Here is a 15661-nt window from a genome sequence, read left to right on the forward strand (position 1 = left end):
AAACATTGCTTGTTTGCTCTTAAAATGTACCATGGACCATTGTTCCACATCAGAATCTATAGATTTACTCAATTCTTTTAATGGCTGACCCGTATTCCATAGCATGGGGGCTCCACAACTTACTTACAATTTCATTCTTTATGAACTTTTCATTATTTTCCTTTACCCCTACTAGTCAACTAAACTTTTGTATTACCTTTTCTTTTTCAGGGTTACCTTGGCTTTCATTGGGATCAGTTTGTTGGTTATTGGAACTACAGTGGTGGGCCAGCTGCCAGATAGCAGGTGAAAATGTTTCTTTCCACCCAGCCGTAAATAGGATTGTCCCTTTTCTTAGCCGTGTCCACAAACAGAACATTTGTCTGATCCCTATGTATTACATCAAATTTATGGCCTGAACACGATTGTTAAAATCCTCCTTACTCTGTATTCATAGTCTTTATTTGATTTTCCATTATACTTTCTTATAAATTGTAAGAATTTGTGTTTTTCAAAGGGCAAAGAAAGAGTAGGAAGAAAATGAACTGAAGAACTCAAGGAAAGCAAGAGAGTCTTCTAGGATTGTCAGGCTCTTAAGGCTGAGATCAAAGAAGCTTCCACTTGTCTTGGTCAGGATTTTATCATGATAGTCTAGTAGGGTGGTGGGAGTTATTTTCTGTTAGAGTTTTGTCCTAAATGCCTCAGTGAGACTATAAGATTTGAACTGTGCCTCTGTTTCAGAACACAATATGCTGCTGTGAAGGAGCACATTGAAGCTTTTATTGTATTGTTTCTTAGGAGTGCCCAGAACTGCATAATAAAATGTTTTCTTTCCTTTAGCCTCAAAAACTGGTTGAGTGAACTAGTCCACCTGACTTGCTGCCGGATCTGTGTGCGAGCCCTCTCTGGTACCATTCATTATCATAACAAGTGAGTGTCTGCTGGCTTCATGCCTGCCTTTCTCTGGTTAAATCCAGTGTGTCATTGACAGCAGTGGGTGGCAGGAAGCAGATGAAATAAGAGTACTTCCTGTGTGTTCATCTCTACTGCTTAGACTGTCATAGACACAACAATGCACAAAAACAACTTAAAAAAAAAAACAGTCCATGTAGGAAAGGAACATACTAATAAACATGTACTGACACTTAGTTATTGGGCATTTATGGTGTGCAGGCCAGGCCTATAAAAGGTGCTTTACAAGTGAAGAAATGGAGGCTCTGGAATTGGTTGTCTAGTGTCACATAGCTAATAGGGAGCAGATTTTGAACCGGGCCTATCTTACTTAGACAGTGATGAAGGTGACAGGCCTATAGAGTGGTGGAAGGAAGACTAGACCCTGAGACTAGAGGCCTGGTTTCCGCTCTCAGTCCTGCCACTTCTGAAATTCTGTAACAGAGCCTTAAAACAGAACATGACATTCTGCTTCTCTCACCCCTAATCATAGAAGATAAAGGTAGCTAAGTGAAATTATTACCTAAGTGAAAGTAATTTTTATTGCTTTTGAATTATTTTCTGTTAAAAAATTGATTATTATTTTTACATTTAACATCATTGTTTTAAACGTTCTAGGACAGGCCTATTTTTTACTGGATCTTTCTGTCTCATTTGTAGCAGGCAAACATTTTATCATTTGGCTTTCCCATGTGTTACCAACATCAAAGACCCCTTACATTTCTAAAATTATATGATTTTGTGATTGAGCTATGAGTTTGGGGGTGAGGAGTAGAAGAAAATGCTTTGGTAGAAGTGTGAGCTGAGGAGATACCTTTTACAGAAAAGTGCTTTAATTTAATAGAGAGGAGTTCGTAGCTTTTTATAGAATTGCTTCTAATTTTAAGGAACAGTGCTAAAGTTGTTACACATTTGTTCCCTTGTCTTTTCCATTTAAGCCCAAAGAAAACTGCTTTGCTTCATTAGTGTCAAATACTGGTTGAGTTCTAGGACAGAGGTCGGGAAACTAAACTATTGGACCATAGACCCAATGGAACCTGCCATCTGTTTTTCTATTGGAACACAGCCATGCTCATTCATTTACATATTGTATGAGGCTACCTTTGTGCCAAAACAGCAGAGTCCAGTAGTTTTGACTGGGATTGGCTGGCTTTCAGAGCCTAGAGTATTTACTATCTGGCCCATGAGAGAAAAAGCTTGCCAACCTCTACTTTAGGGGCATAGGAAGGAGGAAGGAAACTACAGTAAATTTACTCTGGGGATCACCATGAAGCCTCCATAGCGATGCTTATGAAGATTGAAATAATATGAAAATGACTTATAATAAAATAAATGAAACTTACACATCACAAAATTTGTTAAAGTTATGAAATCTTTGTAATTCAGTCTAATATTTCGAAGTTATTTTTTCATCATAAAAGGAAAATATGATTTTTAATGAAAACAACATAAATATATGTAAAGGAAAAATCAGGTTTCCTTTCTCCTATACTCTTACCCCAACCCCATCATTATAGCCCAGGCATAACTTTTTTTTTCTAACATTTCATTATAAAATTTTTCAAACATATATACTCTGGTTTCTCTTCAGATCGCACAAAAATTTTCAAACATACAGAAAAATGGAAAAGTTTCATTTCTTTTTTTTAATTTATTGGGGTGACCATTGTTAGTAAAGTTACATAGATTTCAGGTGTACAATTCTGTATTACGTCATCTATAAATCCCATTGTGTATTCACCACCCAGAGTCAGTTCTCCAGAAAGATAACTTTTTTAAAGATGGGCCTATATACTTCAAAACTTTATTTGTTTAATGGACTGTTTAAAACAAAATAGGATAAAATCTCTACGTGCTGTTCTGCAAAATAGTGGCCATTTTTCAAGGTTTAGTATACACCATTGTTTATAATTGCAGGCAGTACAGACCCCAGAAGGGAGGCATTTGTGTTGCCAACCATACCTCCCCAATCGATGTTTTGATCTTGACAACGGATGGATGCTATGCTATGGTAAGATCAGCTCTTTGATATTTTAAGGAGTTGCGTGTTTTGTGGATTGCTCAAACGTTTATTTTGGCACACATTAGAAAGTTAGTTTTATATTACAAAGTGACTGGCTTACATATACTACTGTAGTGACACAGGTTATACAGTATATTTACATGAGGAATATATAGTGCAAAAAAAAGAAAATAGCCATTATATTTAAGGTAATAAAAATTTAACTTACTGAAATGGAGACATTCTTAAGCTTGATGGGACTTTATGAAGTTGATTCCATCTTGCTTCTAAAATCCCTGGGATGTTTAATAACACTTTGAGACATTAAAATCTTCCTTCTTAGAGCTGTACAAATCCCTTATCAGCCAGTTAGTTCTGTCTTCCTTCAGGGAGTCTTATGTAATAATAATAAAAAAGTCTGGCTCGTTTTAATGAAGATCAAGCAAGAAAGGCAAATATTTATTTATACCACATTGCCTTTCTTAGTTCTTGCCCACAGCCCCCAAAGGGAAGAAAACAACAAAACAAAACAAAAGCATACAACAAACCACAAAGCCCAAAGTAAAACCAAACACCTCAAAAGATCTTTTCATGGCATGAACCACATTCTGATATTTTTTCAAATCTGTGTTTTTCTATCGCCCTTAAAAAAACTTGTTAAGATTTCCTTCATCTCCTTTACGTCTGTGTCAGGTAAATTTTGGAGGATAATTAAAAATGTCCTTTCCTGCGTGGTGGTAGATATGCCCTATGGTATGTGGAATAGAATGATGGAGAGGGGTCCTGGAGAATCTTCCATCATATCTCATGGTGTTGCCTTGGTCTTTAAGAAGAGCAGATGGAATTTTTTTTTACTTGTCAGCTGCAGTGACTGATAGTCTTGGTCTGGTGTACTTTTCTGGGAAGGCATTTGAAGGGAGCCATTACTGAGTAAGTGTCTGCTGTAGGGAGGAGAGTGGGGAGTTCTAGCACATGTGCTGGTATTTGACTATCCATGGGTTATGCAATCACTGAGGGGGTTTTGAAAGTCTTTGTAAACACTTCTAAGTTATTGCCAGCTATTTACTCTGTCTAAAATATAAGTTCAGATGTATAATTCATGGGCAACAACATTTTAACACATTTTCAAGTTTCTCAGTAATGGAGATCTTTCTGAATCTAAGGAAGCTTTAAACAAACTCTCTGAAAAGACTTATGGGGACTGGTAGTTCTTAATCTTTTTTAGGTTAGGAATAAGTTAATAGTTCTGTACTCTCCTCCTTGTTTTTCACAAACAAACCACCACCATCACCACATGCATGTGTATCACACAAACACAATTATGTGTGTGATTTCAAGATACTTATGGATTCCGGGAAGGCCCATCCAAAGACCCTCACGTTCAGAATTCTTGATAGACCCCCCCCAGCACAGTTCTGGGTGTGTATAGGAGAATGCCTTGCAGTTATGTGGACAAGCACTTTCATATCCATTATATTGGACTTTCCCTATAATTCAGTGAGGTTAGGGCTGAGATTTTGTCAGAGATGAGAAAGCAGAGGTTCAGGCATTTTAACCAACTTGCCTAATCATGGCTTTGTGTTTCTACTGTATCCATTCTGTGTCCTGGTCAACAAATTGTTGGGCACAACTCATTTGTTACTGAGAGCCTCAAAATTTTCTTGGCATTTTCCATGCTTTTTGATCATGTATAACTACAATTACATTATTAGCCATGGTTTAGGAAAGCATAATACCTATGAACTTTCCAAAGGGTTGAATAATAGAAACCTAAAGCCAATTGGATTTAAAGAGGCAGGAAGGCAGAAGTAGGAGGCAACTGTACTGCTACCCTCCGGAGGTCTCTTTTCGCTAAAGGATGTTCAAGATCCAATCCCGGTGTCTTTTCAAATATTTTTTTTCATCTTTAACAAAGACGTTTACTGTTTCTTTTTTTAATTTAGAAGTATTTTCTGATTTTACAGATAAGGCATAAAAATACAAATGCTACATAGAACATCCATGTGCCCTTTATCCATACTTACCTATTGATAACATTTGGCCTCATTTGCTTTATCATTTGCATTTTCATACATTGGCTTTCTCTCTGTCTCTACATAAAAATGCATGTGAAATATTTATATTTTTAACATATTTGTATTTAATATTTCTAATATTATTTCTAACATTGATATAATATTGGAAATCTGACTCTATACCAATTTATCCAATTCATGGGGTTCCTTCCCTCAATCCATATTTGTATCTTCCTTTTTCTTTTTTTTTACAGTGAGTATCTTGTTTACCAACAACATCAACTCATTTTCTCAATTCTGTAATATATCCAAAATTGTTTCAGATTTGCTTCACCTGTTTTACTACAAAAAACAAATGTAAAAATAATTCGAGGTATTTTGCAGTTCTTCTTGGTACCCACCCAAGATGGAGGGTGTGTGGTCAAATACTATCTTTTCACATTTTTTGGATTTTCCCCCCCTCTTCCTTCAGTGTTGTTATTTCATTCATTTGAAATACAGCTGGCTTTATCTGTTTCAGTTTGCTAGTCCCATCCTTGTTGATATAATTTCTTAAAATTTAAGACGTTAACATGCTTCCAAATGTCAAAATTAAACAAAAAAGCCATACTCATAGAAGCCTCACTCCCTCCCACTTCCTTTCTACCCTATTCCCCCCTACCCTTGTAAGTTCCAGTTTCACTAGTTTTGGTTATTCTTTAATTTTGTAGATGTAAACAAATATATGTGTATATTTTCCTTTCTGTCTTATACAAAAGGTGGTGTACTATATATGCTCTTTGAATTTGCCTTTTCCACTTAATAATATCTCCTGGAAATCACTCCTTCAGTCATAAATTTCAACCTTTTTCTTTTCCCAGCTGCATAGTACTCCATTTAGTGCATGCACCATAGTTTATTCATTTAATTTCTTACATTTGGACATTTAGATAGTTTCTAAAATCTAAGTACTGCTGTAATTAAAACCTTGTGCATTTGGATTTTCATTTTGTTGGAATGAAATGGTATATATTCAGGATAAGTTCCTAGAAATGGAATTATTGAGTTGAAGGATAAATCTATATGTAGTTTTGATACGTATTACCAAATTTTCTTCTGTGGATGTTATAATCTCCTCTCTCCCAAGCAACGTGTGAGAGTGCCCATTTCTCATAGCCTTGGCTTGGAGTGCATTGTCAAGCTTTTGAGCCTTTGTCAATCTGATGGGTGAGAAATGGTATTTCAGTGTAGTTTTAATCTGCATTTCTCTTTACTTTTTAAAGCTAGACTCTAGCTAGTATAAGCCACATACTTTAAAATTCAAAGTTTCTACGAAAGAACACCTTTTGCTTATATTTGGCCATTCATGTCCTTTATGCAGACTAAAAACTTTAGTCAGTAAAAGAAGGCCTATCTTTTCTCTTAGTAAGGAATAGGAACTTACTCCTACTGTTTAAAAAAAACAAAACAGCTTTCTTGGACAGCCATGCCTTTCCATTGTTTTCTTTTTCTCATGGTATTTCTAGGTTGGTCAGGTTCATGGTGGATTGATGGGAATTATTCAGAGAGCTATGGTCAAGGCTTGTCCACATGTCTGGTTTGAACGCTCAGAAATGAAGGATCGACACCTGGTTACTAAGCGGTAAGCGGTGATGTTTCTCATTATCTGTCGGGGCAGCATAAAATCTGATGAATCTTGGCCTTCCTGTCAGAGAGGGAAGAACAGTACTAAAGATTAAAACTAAAATTATATTTAGCTCTATTTGTGGTTGGCTTTTTCTGATGAGTCACCTGTCTTAGCTAGATTTTAAAAATTTTAGTTCGGTGGACATAGTGGGATATATGATGACATTAGGAGGCCTATAAGTTTATATTGCTGTGATTTAGATATAGTCCAATCACTGAATTTTCAAAGTTAAAAATTACTACCTAGAATGTTAAATAACTGGTCACTGTTCTCTGAATAGATGGTTGATTAAGTAAGTGTTTGCTGAATGACTGTTATTACTTAGCTCTGTCTACAGACAGAGCTAATATTCTTTATGGGACAGGAGAAGACACCTCTGGGGCTTAGGATGGAGATGGGCTACCAGAAACCTTTGCTGGGAAACAGCTGTTTGTCTGAGGTCTTTAACTGAAGGCCCTCTGGCCATTGCTGCTATAAGCATGAAGGTGGGCAATGCTCTTAAGAATACATTGAAAAGCACTTGTTGAAGTCTGTTTAAGGCTAGAAAAACCCTCCCTCATCTTGAGATTTTTTTAGCAGTGGGACACTCTGACATCTGTAATCTCTCTATCCCAGTCCACCAGCTTCTGGCGAGCAGTTGGGAGTATAGGACTGGCTGCAGGGAGGGCAGGACCTAAGCCTGGAAGAATTTTCGTTATTCTCACCTTAATGGTGGCTATTTTATATGGAAGTTCAACCTGACCCATTTAAGGAGTCTTTGATACTTCATGGCTGTAAGACAGATAGGCCCAGCAATCAATATTCCCATTTTTCAAATGAGAAAATGTAAGTACGGAGGAAGAGCACAGAGCTCATGACACAGAGGCTCCAGAGCTCACTTGACTGCTTAGCATTCTTTTAAAGAGTAGTCAGAAGTCCGTGAAAATCACTCACTTTGAGAAAAATCGAAATAGTGGAGATAGCCGTACGCTTTTTAGAAAGGGACCAATTTGAGTTTATTTCCTTTACTTATATCTTACTTCTTTTCTCCTTATTGTCTTACCATTACATTTGTGCTAGTAGACTGTAAAGAATACCAAAGAGGATTCCCATCTCTTTTTAAAGGTAGTATTTTGATCCTTTATTTTTCTTTACAGACTGAAAGAACACATTACTGATAAGAAAAAATTGCCCATATTAATCTTTCCTGAAGGTAAGAGGAGGACTGCCTACCAACCTATAGTTGATAACAATAAATGCCAAAAGTATATGAGGAATTGGATTGTTCTAGAATTGGCACTTTCAGTCCAGATTTCTGCTGTTCTATGGGAATGTGATGGCCTTCTCTGAGCTAGTAATTCCTTGCTTCTTTTGAGATTTGATGGAAATCATGGTACGTTTTGATCTTAAAAGTTATTTCTGGACAATGAACTGAGAAAGGTATTGTTCATAACTTTTTCAAGGTCCTTATTTTAAGAGTGTTGAAATTGTCACTTATTGTGAAGAAATTGTATCTCAAGCGTATTCAATAGTAAAGTAAAAGTTTGTTATTAAACCTGTTTAGAACTGTTGAATTACTACTTAAGCAGGACTTGGCTTGTGAAATGGTGGTAAAATGTCTGTAATTTTCATATGATTTAAATAATTTAAATTATTTTATTTCAAAATAATTCCTTTAAAAATTTGTTTTAAAAAATGACTTCTTTAAACAATATTCACCATCCCCATTCTCATTTCCCTGTAGGAACTTGCATCAATAATACTTCGGTCATGATGTTTAAAAAAGGAAGCTTTGAAATTGGAGGAACCATACATCCAGTTGCAATTAAGGTAAAACAAATCCCCTCCCTCGCCCCAATAAAAAGACGACAGTTATTTGGTAACTTTATTTTGATATACTTTCAAATTAAAAATTTGCAAGAATAAGGAACACTTGTATAGTCTTTACTCAGATTCCCCAATTGTTTACATTTTGCCCAATTTGCTTGATTATTCTCTGTCCATTGATATGTACTAGGGGACTGTGTGCCAGGCCAATGCCTGAGTACTGATGACACAGTGATTGGCAAAACAGATACTGTTCCCATTTTTAGTTAAGTGGGGAGACAGACATTTAAGAGTCATGTAAATCACCCTCTTGTTGCAATGCTTTGGAGCTCTTGTCAGAGGAGATTGCTGGGCCAGTTTACCATTTTGATTATTCAAACAAAGAAGCTTCTTTTTTGGGGGGCTATGATAGAGATGTTTGGCCTGCCACCTTGAAAACATTGACTTGGATAAGAATACACCACTTAATTCATAACTGGGATGTACTTTCTTTTCTTTTTCCAAAGTATAACCCTCAGTTTGGTGATCCATTTTGGAACAGTAGTAAATACAACATGGTGAGCTATCTGCTTCGAATGATGACCAGCTGGGCCATCGTGTGTGACGTGTGGTACATGCCTCCCATGACCAGAGAGGTATGCCATTGATAACAGCTCTCTTTGGTGTTATATCTAATCAGATGAAGGTGAGAAAACCTTTACCTGAGAACCTGGGTGTCTCCCTTCCTCACATCAGCTAGAGCAGGGCTTCCTTTCTGCTTTCTCAGCAAATGAGTCAATTTTTAAAGATGTACTTCTCTTCTAATAAGGCCAATTTATATTTGGAGACTCTCTTCCACAATAGTGTTTACAATTGCTGTTGGTTTATTGAACCTACAGATATTATGGAATGTTGTATCTTGGTTAAGACTATAGAAAGACTATAATAAATATGTACACATATAAAAAAAGTTAATACAACACTACATTTTCTTGATAAAACAATATTTGCTACGACTGAGAATAGAACATACGAGGTGTGATCAAACAATACGGTGAATATTTAAATTAAAAAAAATTTATTACAGTAAAAGACACATTGCCATCAGTCCCTATCAAAATACTCCCCCTCACTTCAGATACACTTATCCTAGCATTCTTGAACTTTCTGAAGCAATTCTGGAAGTCCTCTTTCATGAGTGTCTTTAGTTGCGCTGTCATGGCTGCCTTAATGTCCTGAATCATTTTGACTTTGGGGAAGAGCCAGGAGTTGCACGGTACAAGATCTGGTAAATAAGGTGGATGAAGACACACCGTAATGTTTTTATTTGAAAGAAATTGCCATACCAGAAGCGATCTGTGACATGGAGCGTTGTCATGATGGAAGATGATTTACGGCACACTTTAAAACACACCTTTCTCTCAACTGTAGTTCACACCTGACTGACTGCACTGAACAAGTTGAAACTTGTCACACACTGTTACTAAGGTTCAATGTACCACGTCCTTTATTGAAGATCTCTGCCTTTCTGTTGGATGGCACTCTGCAGTAGCATTCACCCCGTAGTTTTTGATCTGTTTCATATATCGCTTTTGATATGGCAATTTCTGTCAAATAAAAACATTATGGCGGGTCCTCATCAACTTTATTCACTGAATCTGGGACCATGCAACTTCTGACTCTTCCCCAAAGTCAAAATGACCATGAAAGGTAAAGGTTTTCAATGGATTCAGACCATCGAGGCAGTTACAACAGCGCAACTAAAGACACTCATGAAAGAGGACTTCAGCACTGCTTCAGAAAGTGGCAAAAATGAAGGGTAAGTGTGTTTGAAGCAAGGGGGAGTACTTTGAGGGGGATTAATGGCAATGTGTTTTTTACTGTAAAACATTTTTTTTAATTTAAGCATTCACTGTAGTTTTTGATTGCACCTCGTATTTGAGCTAAAATGTGAATCTTATATTTTAAACCAAATCTAAATGATTATGAGATATTTTAAGGCATTATTTGAATACTCTATTCCTAGGATGTACTTGTAATTTTTTTTCCAGGAAGGAGAAGATGCGGTCCAATTTGCTAATAGGGTTAAGTCTGCTATTGCTAGACAAGGAGGATTGACTGAGCTTCCCTGGTAAGATTTTTCAGAAGTACTATCAATTTTTTTTAATTAAAAAAAACTTTTAATAATGTGATTTATTATGCTAGTTAGCTGGATGGTTAGCTGACAGTGATAAGGTTTATACAACACAACAATGGCTTAAATAAGAAGTTTATCCCTCTCATTTAAATATAGGCAGACCAGGTTGGCAAAATAGCTCATTCTATATTGCACTACCATCCTGAATGTGCTTCTACTTTATGTTCCAAGATGACTGCTCCAGCTCTACCCAGTATTTTCAGCAATTGGATAGCAGTGAGGAATTAAAACAAGGACATATCTATGTCTTTAAGAGCATAGACTGGAAGTTGGACAGGCCACTTCCACTTCTCTGATGTCTCTTCTTATGAGAACACTAATCCCATCGTGAGAGCCCCACCATCATAATCTTAACTGGTCAACGGTCCCATCTCCAAATACCATCATTTTGGAAGTTTGGGCTTCAATATATGAATTTTGTAGGGGAAACAAACATTTAGTCTGCATCAATGAGGGTTAGCTATAGCTACATTATAATGGGAGATTAAATTCTCACATACACAGGCATCATAGCTAGCAAGCTTGTATTTCAAGTCCTATAAATTTAGTAAAGTCCCTGCTATCTATCTTTTTTGATGTTTTGAAAACATTTTATATGAAAAGTTTATTGGAGGCAATTGGAACAGTGTTCTAGAGCAGGATTTGGCTGAGTCAGGCTGTCAGCCAGGCAACTGAGAAGATCTGAACCCGAGACTGTATAGGGGTTAAGCCTCTGGAGGAGGGATAGTTGGATTCTCGTGCTCCTTTATGCAAGGGTGGGGAATGTCTCTAAAATATTTTATTTATTTGCATATCTTGAATACAATTCATTTCAGCCAAGAAAGACTATTTCTGGCATCCATTATACTAATTAACAAGCCACTAATTTCTACAGTGAAAACTCATTTCTAAAATTCATTATGCTAATTAACAAAACTTGGGAGGTTGATGGGAGATAGAAATAACTGAAACCTTATGGTGGCCTTCTGATTAATGTCCTGGCTGACCACCCCTGAGTATGAGTTCTTGATTTAGGGCAACTGACTGTCCCCAAGGTAAAGACTAGGGTTAAGATAGGTTAAGGCTAACATTTGTATTGCACCTTCTAAGTTGGAATATGTGAAACTGAATTATAAACGTCATAACATTATGAAATGACAGGCTTCCCAATGCTTTAGTTTACAAATGCCCTAGTGGTCCATATTCTTTGTATAACTGGCTTCCTCTTTCTTCATTGTTTTCTATTCCTTACTCCTTTCCTCTTACCTGACAACCCACCCTGCTCCTGCCCTGAAGCCATTATGCAAAGCGTGGAGCTTTGGCTCAGTAGCCTCAGACACCAAGGAAAGGAAGAAAGCCTTGAGAGATGAAAACAGCCAACAGGAGTGAGCTACAGGGCAGACTCCTAATCAGATTGGCTTAAATGGAATCTTTCAGAAATGATCCTCAGAATTTTTCAATTTCTTTTTATCAGGCCACATTCATTCTTATAATAAAAGGTTATTTTTAATTACTTGGCCTCTTTGAAAAGGGAATATACTATCTTTCCAGACGTATTTGTCATTCACCCACTGGGTCTAAATCAACATGTCTGGATCAGTTTCCTCCTAGATTAAGTAAGAATTTAATTGTGTCATCTTAAACTGGCGTGTAAATATGGCTACTCTACTTTAAGAACTAAGATCTGCCATTGCAAAGAGGAAATAGGTACAATTTTGAAGTCTTTAGGGGTGGCAAGTCACAAGTTGGGGTGCTGAGAGCAGTGTGAGGTTTACTGGATGCTTGAGAAGGACAATTGCTTAAAAATCACATCAGTATATTCAAGGGCAAATGTTGCTAACTTCTTTTCTCTTTTTTTTTTTTTTTTTTTTTTTTTTTGCCAGTTTTAGCTTGGACTTCAGGAGAGGAAGAATAGCCTTTCTTCAGTCTCTCCCTCCCTTCCTTAATTCTTACTATTCAGAATTCGCTTAAATGCTATGAATAGTTAGATGCTAACTATTTGGATAAAAGGGGCTTTTGTGGACACTTCTGGAGACCTGATGAAACTTTATAATCTTGTTTCATGGAAATTTTCTACAACTGACCTTCTGGAAAACTTGTGGTCTGCTGTCTGTTTTTAAGTTGAGGACTTACTGGTGGACTGTATCTTAGATTTGACTCTAGAGGCCAGAACACTGCAGTGGACTCAGACAGGTGCCTGTAGGTCAAGTTCTGTCTTCATGGCATTGAGTTCACTGGCTAACCTGTGATTTATTCATCACCGTCAGAGAGTACTTGGTAAACATGTGTGCTTAACTGGGTTAAAATTAAACAGGCACAGTATAAAGTAAGCAAGTTCTCAGTCCATGCTCTCCTGGGAGTTAAAATTGAAAATATTTGATTAGGAGAGAGAGGGAATCCTAATAGTCCAATCTCCTCCCAGCTCTTCCAGTTTGTTGTTTCTTTGAGTTCTCCAAAGGAGAGGCACATAGAGAATCCTCATAACTCAGGCAGGTCTGTGTTTTCATCACCCTGGAGAGAGTTCAAAGATTCACGAACTCTGAATTAAGGAATGCTGCTTACAGAGGCACTAACTGCTGGTTGAATGCAACTTCTTATTATGTTGTTGTTTGTTTTATTCTGAGTCAGTCTTGGAATACGGAAGGTTATAAATACTTGAAATATAGTGCTGTGGGTGAAAATACGACTTGTTAGACATAGGATTAGATTTGAATAATGGTTAATCCATTTATCTTTAAGGAATTTACCCACACATATACAGTACCCTCACTATTTCTTGTGTGCATATTTTAAATTGTCCATATGTTTTTTTGGTAAGACATAGGACAATTAGGTGGAAAAAAACCCCAATCATTGTTATCCTTGGGGGAAAAGATGGGGAAATAATCCTAGTTTTAATATAGAGTCTACATTTTGAATATACAGAGGGTGCCAAAAAATGTATATGCATTTTAAAAAAGGAAAAAACTATTAAAATTGTAATACTCAATATATACCGATAACAAAAGATGAATACAAGTTATGTTTGACTTCTGCAATTACAAGAGGTGCTCAAAGTGGTTACCATCAGCATCCAAATACTTCTGATTACGGTGAACTACTGCTTGAGCAACGTTGACCAAAGTGTCCACTTATATACATTTTTTGGCACCACTGGTAGAAGCCCTAAGTTCTAAAAAGAAACTGAGTGGAAATATTATTCTTTATTTTAACCAAGCCTCAAAGCAATGTTTCCTTCCTCAAAGTAACACACATCTCTGGTAAATGGTAGAGCAGAGACTGGAATCTGGGTCATTCTGCTTCCAAATTCTAGTGTTCTTTGCCCCATTGCTGACCAGCTGCTTAAGTATCATGGCACCATGCAGCATGTATTAACAGGTAACTCTTTTAAATAATTGCTGGAAGTATCTTTTGTTTATTTGCCTTTCTATTCCCAGGGATGGCGGGCTGAAGAGAGCTAAGGTGAAGGACACTTTTAAGGAAGAGCAACAGAAGAACTACAGTAAGATGATCGTGGGCAATGGATCTCTCAACTTGGAATCAGACTGATTGTCACCCTGGACATACAACTTGGTTTCTCAGAACTAGCCCTTAGAAATGGAGAGAGAGAGAGAGAGAGAGAGAGAGAGAGAGAGAGAGAGAGAGAGAGAGAGAGAGTGTGTGTGTGTGTGTGTGTGTGTGTGTGATGGTTTTTTTGAGGGGGCTGTTGCTTTGTTTTATTGTTTGTTTGTTTTTTATTGTTAATCTTTTCTACCCAATGATGGTTTCTACCTCTTTATGACAGAGGCCATCCATGCCCTTTTGTTGTTGTTATAGCATTAGCCTTCTAAATTTTAAGGTAGTTGGCTGAGTTTAAGCAGATTCTGCCTTTTGTAAAAGATTATGTCATTGTTGGTTGAATGAAATATTTGTGTAGGAGAAAGTGCTTCCTAACCACTTTGGAACTCTTTGTGTTTGGAACTCGTTGATATGGTAATTCTCAAAAAATACCCCAACCTTTTCTTCATGATTAGCTTTCTCATGCCCTTTCCTCCTACTCCCTTCAGTCACTTAAACAGTGAGATTATACCTCAGTTCTAGGTTACCATCATGGTTATGTTATCCTGCAAGGTTGAAAAGAAAAATGGAGGACCGCATTTAGGAGAAAGGATAACTTTGTGGCCTCCTGATCTGAAAGCAGAAAGGAAATGTTAATATTTTTTACTAGTGTGTTTAAGAGAAATACCATTTGGTGAGCTTTACCAAAGAAGTGAGTCCAAGTTACTGTGTGAGTGCATTTATTTATATGTAGGCAAGTTGTGAATAAATACATTTAGACAGCAACTGGTGATAGAGATTTTAGCTTTCCTTGTTTGTATGCTAAAGATCTGTACCTAGTGCCTCTTCCATCTACTGTAATCAAACTCATTTCAAATAGGAGGAGCCTTTTACAACAACAAAAAAAATCACATTGATTATGTTTATCAGGAGTATGAATGAGTGAAACGTACAGCATTGCATCTCACCTTCCACTGCTTTGTAGTTTCTTTTAGAACTTTCCCAGTTTCTTAAACAGAAAAATAAGTGGTAAAAATTAACCTTTTGGAAACTGAGCCTTAAATTTTTTTAAAGGGGAAAAGAGGTATTTCCCAACTCACATAGCATAAGCAATGTTTGATAGCAATATAATGCCATCTTAAACTCTGAGAGTATTATATCTCTATGGTAACCATGTATAGAATGTGAAACTTTTACAGGAATATAAATAAATTCTATATTTCTAAATGTGTTTTTCATTATTTTCCCCTCACCTCTACCCTCTTTTGGTTTTAAGTAGGTCAAATTCTTTCTTATTACAAACAAGGATTATTTGTTTTTGATTTCAATGACATAATTAGATTTTATTGGACTGGAACATCTGGGAAACGAGGACATGAACTGCTGGTTTTGGTGTGTTTTCTTCTTCCTATTTAGCCTGGTTATCCAGACTCTGATCCTGTGGACTCCGTATTGAGCAGAGTCACAGACTTCAGTTCTTTTGCAGGTGAACTTGGGCAGCTATAGTCTCTTAATTGACTGTGGGTAGGCCTGGCGAGCACTACCGGTAT

General features: G+C 36.8%; 1 protein-coding gene across 5 annotated transcripts in view; it reads left to right on the plus strand.

Moving 5' to 3' along the window:
- GPAT3 (glycerol-3-phosphate acyltransferase 3) overlaps positions 1 to 15336 on the plus strand; it is a 53815-nt gene extending 38479 nt beyond the window's left edge. For all 5 annotated transcript variants that reach the window (XM_081056755.1, XM_081056758.1, XM_081056759.1 and 2 more), the window contains exons 5-13: positions 211 to 285; positions 820 to 909; positions 2848 to 2941; positions 6453 to 6568; positions 7750 to 7805; positions 8337 to 8422; positions 8926 to 9054; positions 10450 to 10529; positions 14012 to 15336. In XM_081056755.1, coding sequence (XP_080912881.1) covers positions 211 to 285; positions 820 to 909; positions 2848 to 2941; positions 6453 to 6568; positions 7750 to 7805; positions 8337 to 8422; positions 8926 to 9054; positions 10450 to 10529; positions 14012 to 14123 — 838 coding nt within the window. In that variant the 3' untranslated portion in view covers positions 14124 to 15336. The remainder of the gene's footprint in view (positions 1 to 210; positions 286 to 819; positions 910 to 2847; positions 2942 to 6452; positions 6569 to 7749; positions 7806 to 8336; positions 8423 to 8925; positions 9055 to 10449; positions 10530 to 14011) is intronic.
- The last annotated feature ends 325 nt before the right edge of the window (positions 15337 to 15661 follow it).

Source organism: Rhinolophus hipposideros, assembly GCF_964194185.1.
Source record: "Rhinolophus hipposideros genome assembly, chromosome: 1".
NCBI classification, from domain to species: Eukaryota; Metazoa; Chordata; class Mammalia; order Chiroptera; family Rhinolophidae; genus Rhinolophus; species Rhinolophus hipposideros.